Source organism: Echiichthys vipera, assembly GCF_963691815.1.
Source record: "Echiichthys vipera genome assembly, chromosome: 5".
NCBI classification, from domain to species: domain Eukaryota; kingdom Metazoa; phylum Chordata; class Actinopteri; order Perciformes; family Trachinidae; genus Echiichthys; species Echiichthys vipera.
In genome coordinates, this window is record NC_139830.1 from 18,632,697 (window position 1) to 18,646,190 (window position 13,494).

The following is a 13,494-nucleotide window of genomic DNA, read 5'->3' on the forward strand; positions in this document are numbered from 1 at the left end:
AGGGCTCTCCAAAAAAACTACTGTTAGACCACATCATGATGATGTGGACAGATCCAGTAGAAATTGATCGGCATAATACCTGAAACAGTGAGTGGCTACAGATGAAACGGGAGAAACGGTAGTCGGAAGAAAATCTATCAATGGCTCCATTCTCTCTTGATGTTGCATTTTTATCCTCAGCACCAGGTGCTTTTAGCCCCTTCTAGCAAAAATCTCCTTCTGACTCACTATCTTTCTCATATTTTACTCCCTCCATCTGCTTGCTTTCTAAAGCCTACTCACTGTGTGATAAACTAGTCATCCGGACCAAACACCATTAATCTATGAAAAGACTTATCAGCGAGTCAGGTTACACATGCATTACCCCGGAGAGAGAGAGAGAGAGAGGACACACACATTGAAAAATAGAATAGAAATTAATTGTGTGTTGTATTTTTACTTCCTTTTTCACTACACGGTACATACTGTGCCTAATCTCAGTAATGTTACAAGGGCTTTTTGCAAATTGGTAATGAAAAAAATGTATTGATAAAACCTAAAGTATGTTGTGTATCCATACCTTATTCTCCCCTTTACACCAGACTTTTAAACTGCCTATCTTTCGGGTTTTGACTCTCAGTGGTATCTACTGAACAATAAAAGGACTGCAAGTATTTCATAATTTTGAAACTACAAAGCACAGAATACCAAACTGCTTTTATTAAAACACATCGCTGTACATGTATATCTATATTCAATGACTTGCATGTTCTCATTTATTAGATTGATGGCCAAACAACGCAGCTTCCCTAAAAATACATTTCCTGGATATAATTTAGAATTTATGAGAAGGATAATGCTCATTGATTTGACCTTTATAGTTGATCCTTTCTTTAGTCCAGTGAGCCAAAGAATAACTGGAACATTGGCGCAGATTTTTATGTTGCTTGTGTGTGTGCGTGCATGCATGCGTGTGTCTGTATGCTGTGTATTTGTCCCTGTGTCTCAGTCTATGTTTGGATTTGTAATGTGGGTTTGAGGAAAAGAAAACCAACTTTATCACTGTCCTTTCCCCTTCCAGATGATGTCCCAGCTATATGTTTGGGTATATGGGTTATGCCCTTTGCTCCCAAACCCACTATTACACCTTAAACTTAAAGGAGCACGATGAACTACAATGACTATAAAGAACAGTGCGAAGTGCCTCATTCACACCTCTCTGTCTGAGTTGCACTCATATATGGTTTCATGCATCTTATGGTAACATCCTCCACCTCGTCTTCCTCATCAGTGTGTTAAAGGCTTTTAAATGCAAACTCCAACCACCCACAAATATCCCTCTGAAAAGGAAAGTCATCAGTGTTCTCTATTTTCTCTGCAATCATGGTCTGGCAGTATTGGATTACATGTGCTACCACAATCACACTTAAAGACTTTTAGTGTCAAGAGCATTAGAGGAGCTCAAGGTCTCTAATTGCAAGGTCTAGGTTTGCAAATGCAGATGCTTTAGCAGCAACCTCTTCTATATTTTAATAGCTAAACCTGACAGAAAGGGAAGTTTTACTTATTGTGGTGATTAAGAGCTTTGATATAAAGTCTGTTCTTACACTGTCCTAACAGTATGTGTTGGTCTTTCTGATGGCAGGTAGTTGTGTTGATTTAATAAGGTCAAGGTCACTGGGAGCCTGACACCCGGCGATGCCCAATTAAATAACCCATAAAGAAAGGATAGGTAAATAAAGCTGCACAGTTAATATTCTAACAATACTTTCCTCCAATCAAGACAGGTAAATCATTTAGTATTTTTGTTTGCTATGGGAAGGGAAATGTGTTTGATGTAATGGAAACTAGAGAAAATGCATTGAAGACTATTCGGATTATTGGTTAAGATTGAGAATCAATTATTTAAGTCATTTTTACTCAAATATGTTTAAAATCCACAGCTACCAGCCTCTTAAATGTGGATAGTTGTGAGTTTTTCAAGCCTTTTGTGATGGTAAACTGTTTGTCAGTCAAAACCAGCAATTTGATAATGTTATCCTGTGCTGTGGGAACCTATGATGGACATATTTTTTAATGTAATTTTATAGATAAAGACCAATGATAAGTAATTGTGATAAAGATTGGCAGATGATTCAGTGACAAATTTCCCTTTGTAATTGTATTTTTCTCTTTTGACCTGGGACTAAAAGTCTGTGCTTGAGAGAGGATAGCAAGTGTTTACTACACGCCTGGTTAATGTCAAGGTAAAGTGACAGTGACAAATGAGTGTTTTCAATATTTCAACATAATGAGGCATTTTAATGGACAGTCAATGGCAAATACACATTTAGTTTTAATCAAGGTAAACAGGCCATTAATTCTGATGTAATGAGGCGCGTGTGTGTGTGTGCGTGTATGTGTGTGTGCGCGTGTGTGTGTCTGTCTGTCTGTGTGTCTGTGTGTGTGAGAGAAGCAAAAGAAAGACACTTCTTTTCTCATTAGGCCAAAACACAAATTGGCGGTTGACAGTTAATATACTATTAGATCTGAAGGACCACTCTGCCAGAACAAAGAAATGGCTTCGTCTTGTCTCTGACTGTGTCACCTTGGTTTCCTTTTGGACGTGCCTTTGTCTTTTCTTTTCCATGGTCTGAGCTGTACAGTGTTAGTTCAGCTTGGGGCAGCATTTGTGACCTTGTCTGACATGCTATAATCAAACCACAACTTTGTACCTTGGTTTCCGCCATATCAGTATGCCAGTGGCAATATCTGTTATTGTTTTTACTGCATTCAGTACCTGGAGGACACTAATTCATATAGCATCGGGCAGCAATGCTCCTTTATGATCAGAGCATTTGTAAAAAAAAATGCACAATTGCAGTAGGCATATCACACATGGCTGAGGTCACTGATAAAACGCTTCAGCCCCCAGTGAAGTGTGTGTTACTTATGTTTGTGAGCCAGTTGGAGAAAATACTGCTGTCATGCTGATAAGATATAAATTAACTGTCTCTGAAGCCAATCTGAAAAAAAAGTGTGCTGCAGAAAGTAGGCTATTAAAATTGATATTCTTCATCCTTCAGCACACATTTCAGGTTACTGAGAGAGAGAAAAAATCTACCCTTTTGGATGCAAATTTCAGCAAAGACTATATAAAAAAGAAATGCATGTCTTTCAGGTCCAGCAGAATATTTAGCTTTAAGACCAAGAAAGGAAGAGACTTGGACAGAAGAAAAACTGTCTCACGGTGCCACTTAAAATTGAAGTGCTGAAGTAAAAACTTAATGCGATTGTACCGGCGCCAAATTAGCTGTCCCTATCACAAAGAGCGTCACTTTCAGCCGCCTTCGCTTTCTTGATAATCTCCTTCACTTAACCCAAGCGGTCATTTGCATACAAAAGGCGAGTAATCCGCTATAATCCTACAAAACACGTACGTTTTCTCAGCCTCCCCCTTTATTCTTATCATTCAGGATTATAATTGCACTTGAGTTTTTATCTCTGCAAGATAATTACCCTGATAATAATAAAATAAGAATGTTAGATTGTCTCTGTGGCTTTGCCCGATCTCAGACAGAGTTCCGAGACGTCCTTGGGCTGTGTTGCGGTCCTGACACCTCCAGGACATCCCGTCTCTGATCTCCAGCTCCCGGTCCAGTCGCTCTCGCCCTGCCCTGGCCGCCCCTCTCCTCTCCAGACAGCAGGTTATCATCGGACCGGTCTCTGTGCATCTCCTGCATGCTTTCCTCATACGTGGGCAAATATTTGACCTCGTCGTACGCTGGCAGGTTCGGAGAGGCGAAGTCCCCGAGGCTGTACTCGGGGTACCGGTCCAGCAGGGAGTCCTGGGACGCCGACGCGTGTCCGTGAAAGAGGGAGGGCTCCTCGCTGCGGTCGTGGTGCGGGTTCCGGCGGGGCCGTGGGCAGATGATCCGCTGGATGAAGTAGCCCATGGCAAAAAGCAGCAACAGGATCAGGATTCCCGACAGCTTCCGCGTAAACCAGCCGACGTTGTCGAAGAATACGTGGATGGGGAGCTTGCAGCAGCGCACCGTGGAGATGGCGCTGCCGTTCCCGGTGACGATGGGCGGACAGCACTGGTGGCCGTCGCCGCACTGGACCTCCCCGCAGTTCCGGAGGGCTTGACAAGCGGAGACCAGACATGCTGACAAAAAGGTGCCAGTGGTCCCGCACGTCGTCGTGCCGCCACCCGACAGATGGGGCATCATTTCTAGGCTCTTCCGGGGATGAAAAGGCGACGTGCGTGATGCGTCTCCCGCGCGTGCGATGTTGTAGGCTAATTCCGAAGTCCGTTCAGGTGTTACAGGTCTGCCCTTTCTCTCTCCAGCTGTGCACTTATCTTTCATATACTATACTCTCATCCCATTCACTGCAGCGCGGAGCAGGACAGCAGGTGGCCTCCCGCTGAGAAGACCTGCTGCATGGGCGATAGGAGTGGAGCAACATCAGTGTCTGGAGGGAGCACTGATGAGAATCATGAATAATCCTGCATCATTATTACGTGAAGACACTATAATCATTTGAATTTCTATATCAGTTGAACCTACTGGTACGGTCCCCATCATTTGACACCGTCCCATTCAACCTTACCTTGAACTAAACTGCCCAAGAGACATGATGAGACCCCAACTATTTTATATCAATACCCCCTCTAAGATAAATGTGCATCATGAGCTCCATGATTTATGATGTTTGATAAGATTCAGTAGATAATTCTGCACATGTAGGAGGGATGGAAACCACAGATGGGAGAGTAAGAAATATAAAGTCACTATTCTGCAGTGGTGGGGGGAGCATTGAGACGCTTTACATCAATGAAGGCAGTAATACTGCAATATAGAAATACTTTATCACAATCAAAATTCTGAAAATGTAAGTATTATTAGCAAAATCCATTTAAATGATCAACACTAACAGTCTAAGTGCAGGAAAGTAGTCCCTGCAAGTGTAATTGTTTATACTAGATTATTAGATTATAATTATTCATGCATTAATATGTAAGTAGTATTTTGCTGTTGATGCAAGTTAATGTGTCAGTTCAATCTTTAACAGTGATAAACACTAAGAAATTCAATATGTTATTTCCATGACCTAGGAAAGTCCAATCAATATTTGTGAACATGAGCTACTCTCTCTTTCTCAAATCCAGAAACCAGAGAAGTAAATCTCAAACTTGTGATCATCAAGGAGATTGATTTTGTGGAGCTGCGTAATGTTTGTTTTACACCCAAATGAAATATCTTTCCTTTCTCCATTTCCTATAGTCGCTTCAAACTTCACACACACACGCACACGCACACACACACGTATTTGAGTTTTTTGAATGTCAAATTTATATCAAAGTACGGTAACAGTACTTGAGTAAATCTACTCAAGGATCCCTGTAAGTACCACAGACCCCACTTCATTATACATTGCCTAAAAGGCTGAATCAGAGTTGCACCATTACTGAACCTGCATGAAGACAGTGCCAACCAGTGAGGGTGACTGCCCCTGATATAAGGCGCCAACAGATCTACCCCTCTCATAAAAAATGACTAGTTCTTGCAGTGTGGCTTGTAATGGCACCCATTAGAAGAATGTCTGGATTCACATTAGTCTAGCATCACCCCAGAGGACCATATGTCTGTGGCATTTTAAGTACATAACTATAAAACTAAATCTCAAATATAAAAGACAGTCTCCTCATCCAAGGTGGTAATTTACACTAAAGATATCTCTTTGGATAACATCCAAGAATGACAGACGGCTCAGTAAGCTGCTCTACAAGTGCAGAATATTAACTGATTAATTAAACCGGTCTGCATAATTTGCTCGACTAAAAATGAAACATTGACCATATGAATCATTTTATACAGTGGTTGCATGGAGTGACCAAGGTCATTTCAAAGCTGTATGTCCTTATTGGATCTGAAAGGATCCTGAGTGAATAGGAATTATAATAAAAATTTTAGCTTGTTACTATCTTTCAAATATAGGGATCTTAATGATGAAATATGACAGTCTTTTGTCAAGTCCTCATGGTGTAAATCATGTTTAAATTACAGGAACGTTTCACCCCCTCCTCCTGCCTTAATGTTACCCTTTTTCACTAATAGTCAGTCTGTATTCCTTTCTTTGCTAAACAAGGCCTAATGCACAATACACCAAATCTAATTACTGAAGCATTATGACGTGAAATTCAGTAGAAGGGTAACATCATGCAACCTAATTTATGCAGCATCGTATTTCTTTCTGTAATCTGCCTCAATTAGGGAAACATGATCCCAGGGCACCCTTCTAACCAAATAAACAAATATACAATCAATAGTCAGTGGAGAGAAGCTCTGAGAGAAACCTTTGTTTTCGAGGGCTTTCCCAGCACTTCTGCTATTCTTCTGCCCAGTGGGCTCTTATTGACTTCTATAGGGAACAAATTCTATTTTTGATCACGGCTTTGACTCTTTAAAGTGTCTGGGAAGTAGAGGAAATGCTCCACAGTATAGAAGAAATCTTGACACCATTTGATGTTTTAATCACAGCCAAATCAAAATAAGACAGATAAAAAATAATATCACAAAGAACTGTAGAAAAATTGAAAGTATAAATGCAAATACATAACATTCAGACATTTCTACATTTTTTATTTCTTTCATTAATCACAAGGATTCAATTTGGAAAAGTGAATCCAAGAGTTTCATCATATTTTGATATTCTTTTCCTCTCTTAATTGTTTTCTTTCTCTATTTCTCCTTCTCACGTCCGTCTCTATCCCACCACATCCTGCCTCTTTTCCCCCTCTTTCACTAAAATACACCACAAAGTGCTGCTCTTGTGTGAGTCAGATTGATTGAATAAATTCTCTCTTTATCTCTAACCCCCACCTCTTCTCTCTTCTTCGTCCAGCTAGGAGCAGCTTTCAGCAAACACATCAAACCAATTGGAGACCAACTACATCCCATAGGAAACAGGAAAGGTCAAGTGTTCTTTTTCCCCCTCTGAATTTACAGAAAGAGGAGTTTCTGTGCTCAAACAGAGACTTGTGAGTCCTTGATGATGGTAGGCTGATGTATAGATGACAAAAAGGACTGAGATGAAACACATGCAGAACAAATCTGTTAACACCAGCAACACAAAAGGCAACTTTGCTTTTGTTGCATTAACTGACAAAATAATTTGAAGTTGCAGCCTCCTGTACGGCCACCAATTAACGCAATAACACACTTACTATAGTACATCACTGTAATGAATGTGCTGTGCTGTGTGCTTCCATTAATCTGGTACAAAGGTCTCTTGTGTTGTGCTTAATAATTCATTCTTATGGGGTCCATTAGCCCTGTGCAATGATGAATGGCAGCGTTCATTTTCATGTGGCAGAGACGATGATGTATGGACCGGACCGCCCAACTGTCAATGTCATGGTTATCGCGTTTGCATTAATTATGAAACAAAGAAAGCCTTGTCAAGCCTCCGGCTTTGTTAATGGACCCACTGATGGTTCTGGGTTTTGGCTTTGTTTGCCCCAGAGCATAAGTCACAACCTCAGGGTTATTGCCCTGAGACCAACTTCAGCCTCTGTAGCGTCTTTACTTGCTATATTTAAGGAAGCAATCTGATCTTTACACGATACAATGTATAGTAGAGCCTATAGCATCACAGCAGTGTCCACACATAGGCTACATACGATCTCCTGTGAAAGCACGGGTAAGAATAGTCTGAATATGCAGACTATAGTGGATGATGCATAAGTATTGGCCTTTTCTGTGTGTGTGTGTGTGTGTGTGTGTGTGTGTGTGTGTGTGTGTGTGTGTGTGTGTGTGTGTGTGTGTGTGTGTGTGTGTGTGTGTGTGTGTGTGTGTGTGTGTGTGTGTGTGTGTGTGTGTGTGTGTGTGTGTGTGTGTGTTTGTGTGTGTTTGTGTGTGTGTAAATCCTGTATCTGGGCAGTTCTAAGCCCAGAATTGCAGGATCGTGTGGGGGTGTCATCAGTGTCTGTGTATTCCCACCAGCTTGAACTTTAATAAAAAGCAGGGCCTGCAGTCAGTGTAGATTGTGTGAATCCAGAAAGTCCCACACCGCAGCTATTTCACACCCACGTACTTCCTCTAATCTTATCACTCTGCTGGCTCAGAGGTCTTTGAGAGTACAGGATTGTGTGTGTGTGTGTGTGGTATTGTTTTCACCTTGTGTGTGTGTGTGTTTGTGTGTGGGTGTGTGTGTGTGATTATATTTACATTTAAGTTTGTTTGTGTGGGTGACTTTGTAAAGTTTCATGCCTTTTTTGTGCATTACTGGGTGATATGCAGTTGACAAACAACATATATGACACACACACACAGGACATACTTCATTTAATACAGTGCTTAGTGAAAACTTTGCTTTTTTCCTCAGAACTCAACTGAGCAAGCGTGGATGTGGTCACTTATGGCAAATATGTTTGACAGAAAGTGTTCGCTTTCTACCTTTATGTGGCTTGTTCTCCCAGCGTGTCATTTTTGGCTTGGAGAAGAATCAGAATGCTGACTTCCTTTGAGGAGAAAGCATACTTTAGGAGGCCAAAAAATCCTTAACAGAAGAGAGAGAGAGGGGTAAAACCCCTTTTCTGTCTCAGGGGAACTACTCTCAGTGCTCTTAATAAATCTGATGAGTTAGGGGGGTGGTTGTGCTGAGCTGGGCTTTTTGACTGTATAATAACTGTATAAGGCTGCTTTATAGGCCATAATATGCCTCTATCCTTTAGACAGGTTTGATGTGTAATAGCACTAAGTGATTTGACTCAGCATCACTGCTTTCTGTTCGAATGGGAACATCATGTTGCCAGAAAAGATTTACATCGATAAATCAACCACTGTATTTTTACCTTTTGGGAATACTACCATTCTTAACCTGAGTAATGTTAAGAAATTATGTACCTGTACCTATGTTACCTATTAATGAAGAGGAGATGTTTTACTCTCTCTTAAGAAGGAAAGCTTAAAGGAAATTTAATTCTTTGCATGTCACACACACATAATGTACACACACTCAAACCTCAGACAGATTTAATGGGGGAAGTTCTCATCAGAGGGAGGTGAGTGTGGAGCATTAGGGGGGATACACACAGCATACACACAGCTTTTCCTAGACTGCTAAAATCCCCAGACCAACCTCATTTTCTCCTATAAGATAACCCGTACCAAAACCGTGCTGATGACTCAGTTACTGGAACTCACACACACGCACGCACGCATGCACGCGCGCACACACACACACACACACACACACACACACACACACACACACAGACACACACACACACAAACCAGACAGACACCTGGAGGTTAAATATAGGATAAACTTTTCCCATTCCCACATGTTTTGAGTGGGCGTGGAGGGCAGGGGATTTTTGATCCCCTGCCTCCGCACGACTGTGCTGAGTCACTCTTAAAGGAGAGGAGGTCTGCATCTCAGAAGGTGACTAGACTTCGGCCTACAGTTGCATGCATCCTACTGACGCCCACGTTACATCCCAGCACTCATGCTTCTGTGGCCCCTGAATGCACAGAAGTCCCTAAGGGCTCTGAAATGAGGAAGCAATAAAGCGGGAAAGAGAAAGAGAGAAAGAGGCAAGGACACAACATACATTACACAGAAACGCTGACAGGCTTAGTATAGTACCGAGCAATAAGTGGAGGGTTTGTCTAAAAGATGTGAGGGTGTAAACTAATGTGAGTGGAGAAACTCACAAACTCGCATCCAAGTTCCCCAGAGACCATGCAGACACTAAACTCTCTTTACCCCCCTTATTGCCTAAATTATGGCCTCCACTTTGTTTCTTCCCTCAATCCAGTTTTATGGATGTCAGAGACCGGAAATCTGCTAATATGTGAAAATGCACAACAATTAAAGCCAATCCCCACTGGTGAAAGGGGAAACAATGAAAGGGTCCCAAGACCTTCTTCGTAAAACTGTGTAGGTGTCGAATACTAACAACATCAAGGACAGATGTGCCTAACATCTCCGAACACACTGTACAAACATGATGCAGATGTTTTTAGGCTCAACTCTGATGGCTTTCACAAAGAACACATACCACCATCTTTACACGAAAGCCATTATATTGTAAGACTTAACTTCTCCAACTCCATGCCCTCTTTAGTAGATCCCTTATCATAAACCTATGTTGTGCAAAAACAGATTGCTCAAATCCACAAACATTTACTTTAAATGAATGGCAATGTCAGTTTGTCTGTCAGTCCACCACTTTTGTCCGGACTGAAGTATGTCAACTATTAGTTGGCTTGTCATGAAATTTAGGATTCCCAGAGGATAAGTCTTACAGACTTTTTTTGGGAGTGTATATATGTTCCCCAGGTGCTATGTTCCCTGCTTTGTATGTGACCTGGGAACATAGGATCTGGGGAACATTGGACCCGTTTTCAAAAAAGGGTCCAATGTTTAACAAACATGGGACCTAACCCCTAACCCTAACCCTACCCCTAACCAAGCCCTCACCACAGCCACTTCCTGGTTGATCCAATACGAAAGTATACTACGTCCATATGTTAATGCCCCTAACCTATTAAGGAATAGCTGACAACATAGGACCCTTTTTCAGTATGTATTGCACCCGGGGAATACATAAGGATGACTTTTCTATACATTAGCGCCACTATGAAATTATTTTCATTGACATTTGTGGTTTTGCATGAAATGTCTCGGATATACAGGTTTTAGTGCAATTTAGCCAACATTACCAAGCTTACACACTAAACTAAGATAATGGTCCATCCATCCATCCATCTTCAACCGCTTATCCCGGGGTCGGGGTCGCGGGGTGCTGGAGCCGATCCCAGCTGACATCGGGCGTGAGGCGGGGTACACCCTGGACAGAACGCCAGTCTATCACAGGGCACATAGAGACGTACAGAGACAGACAACCATTCACACCTACGGGCAATTTTAGGGTCATCAATTAACCTAACATTATATTTCTAAACAACAGCATTGTCATTGTAAGCACATTAGCATGCTAAAGATAGCATTTAGCACAAAGCACCATTTTGCCTAAGTAGCCTTACAGAGTTGCTAGCTTGGCTGTAGACTCTTGTTCTTTGATTAAACATTAATGATTAAACAATTATCCCCTGGGATTATTAAAGTATTTCTGATTCTTATTCTGATTCCGATGATTTCCTTTGGAAGTGTATATTTTTTTGAACGAATTATCCATATCAATAGTTAAAATAAAAGGGTATAATGTCAAACAGCTTCAGATACAGCTGAAAACTCTTGCTGTTGTAGTGCATTTTGAGAAATGCTAGAAAAACAGTCATTAAAAGTTGGGCACTTTGGTTTATTTTCTCATCTAAATCACACTGAAAATGTAGTACAAAAGACATGTAAACTCTGTGGGTGAGATGAAAACCCAAACCCAAGAGACTCATAAAACATCTTAACCCAAGTGGAAAAAACAGACGATGGCAACAGCAAACAGAGGTGACTGCTGAAAAAACAATAAAATATATTAAGATAAAAATAAAGAACAAACAAATAGGCTGTGGATAATAAACATTCAATCAAAGGGAATGGGGGTTAGGGAAAAGTTCAGTCCCAAGTCATTAGTAGAGTTGTCTGCTATTAAATTAACTTACACTTTACAAAAAAATTCTCCCTTGTTAATGCAAAACCCCTGTTTGTACAACACAAGTCTGTTTTTGTGCTTTTGTGCTTCTATATAGGGAGTTCATCCTATTGATTGCACAGGAAAGATTTAAGAGAACTGCCAACTACTAAGCCCATGCGTTATACATCATGCCATTATACGGGATTGAATGAGGTTGCCTCTGAAATCTCTCAGGGCTGGACGATCTCCAGAGCCTCTCTGCCATTTTCTCTATGCAAAGGTGTTGCTGTTTGTCCCGGTTCACTTCTATCCAGCTTCTTAATGCAGGGTTGCAGCAGCCATGGCTCTTTTGTTACTCTGGATCTTTCCAGTGTTAACTCAGCCCGGATGGCAAAATGGCCCATTGAAACTGAAAGGATATGGAGTTCCGCATCTCCAGAGTAAGAGGACACCCTTTGTGCATCTGCGTGTGTGAATACACGTATGTTATTAAGGGACTGTTTGAGCACAGAGGTTATAGATTTTCTTCTTGCCTGACTGAGTGTCCTTATAAGTGTGCAACTGTATGTTTTGTGTGTTATTTTGAGTGTGCGTCTATGTTGATGGATAATGAGTCTGCACAATGAGGGCTCATATTAAGCCTCTAGGGTGTGTGACATCATCGTTTCCAAACAGGTTCGTCGATCTATTAAAAAAAAGCCCTCATAACACACACACACACACACACACACACACACACACACACACACACACACACACACACACACACACACACACACACACACACACACAAACACACACACACACACACACACACACACACACACACACACACACACACACACACACACACACACACACTCACACTCACACTCACACTCACACGCACAGACACACACAAAATGAATGACTGAATTAATATAGTTCAGTTCAGCTTTTTATGACTACAAGTACAATTCAGTGTATATATATATAAATATATATATTGTATATAATTTCCAGGGTGGTTGTTTAAGTCCAAGCCAATCCTCAAGTCTTTGAAACTTGACTTGAAATAAAAAAGCAAGTCCTTCCAGTTTATCAATGCTAAGCATGCTCAGAAAAGCATAATAGCCAAAATACCAACAAGTACTATTACTTCCAAAATGGAAGTGCATTAAACATCCAGTTGCAAGGAGTGAACCTAAGCAACTATATATAAGTAAAATGCCCAACAGCACAGCATTTTAGCCCCAGTAGCTAGCAATATGACTTTATAGATGATTATATCGGTCGGTGGGTCAGTCCACTATTTGGTCAAGACTGAAAAGTAAGAACTATATGAAGGATTCAGATTACGTTTCATATAGGCATTCATGATCCCCAGAGGATGAATCCTGGTGACTTTGGTGATCCTCCTACTTTTCCTGCAGCACCACAGGCAGGTTCAAATGGTCACTTATCCAGTAGAATAGCTCAACATCACCCAGAGGATGAATCGAAATGACTAGATCCAGATGATCTCCTGACTTTTTATCATTTCTTTATTGCCACTATGACATCCACTGTATAATTTATTCCCGACATTTATGTTCCTCTCAGGATTCATTGCAACTTTGGTGATCCCTTAACTTCCTCTATCATTAGGTCAAATTTTCAATGTGTCCAATACTTTGCTTTATGACCAATTACAAGGCAAAATGGATGACACTGATGATGATCTGTAGTTTGTTTGTAGTGCTGAATGTAAACTAAGATGTGTTAGCATTTAGCTCAAAGCAACAACGGGCCTTAGTACAGCTTCACAGAGCTGCTATAGTCCTGTTAAAATGACTTCTCAGCTTTTGGTCTCAAAGTCAAGTTGAATTTTCAGGCAATCCAGTGTCAAGGATGGTTTTCCCAAGTCCTTGTTTTTTTTTACCACTCAAGCCCAAGTCAAGTCCATGTTCGTT

At 41.1% G+C, this 13,494-nt stretch overlaps 1 protein-coding gene across 1 annotated transcript; it reads right to left on the reverse strand.

Moving 5' to 3' along the window:
• Positions 1-3,271: 3,271 nt before the first annotated feature.
• Positions 3,272-4,318, reverse strand: c15h3orf80 (chromosome 15 C3orf80 homolog). Its single transcript, XM_083913374.1, has one exon. It carries the CDS (start codon positions 4,188-4,190, stop codon positions 3,531-3,533), a length of 660 nt encoding a protein of 219 aa, XP_083769500.1. The 5' UTR covers positions 4,191-4,318; the 3' UTR covers positions 3,272-3,530.
• Between the last annotated feature and the right edge of the window lie 9,176 nt (positions 4,319-13,494).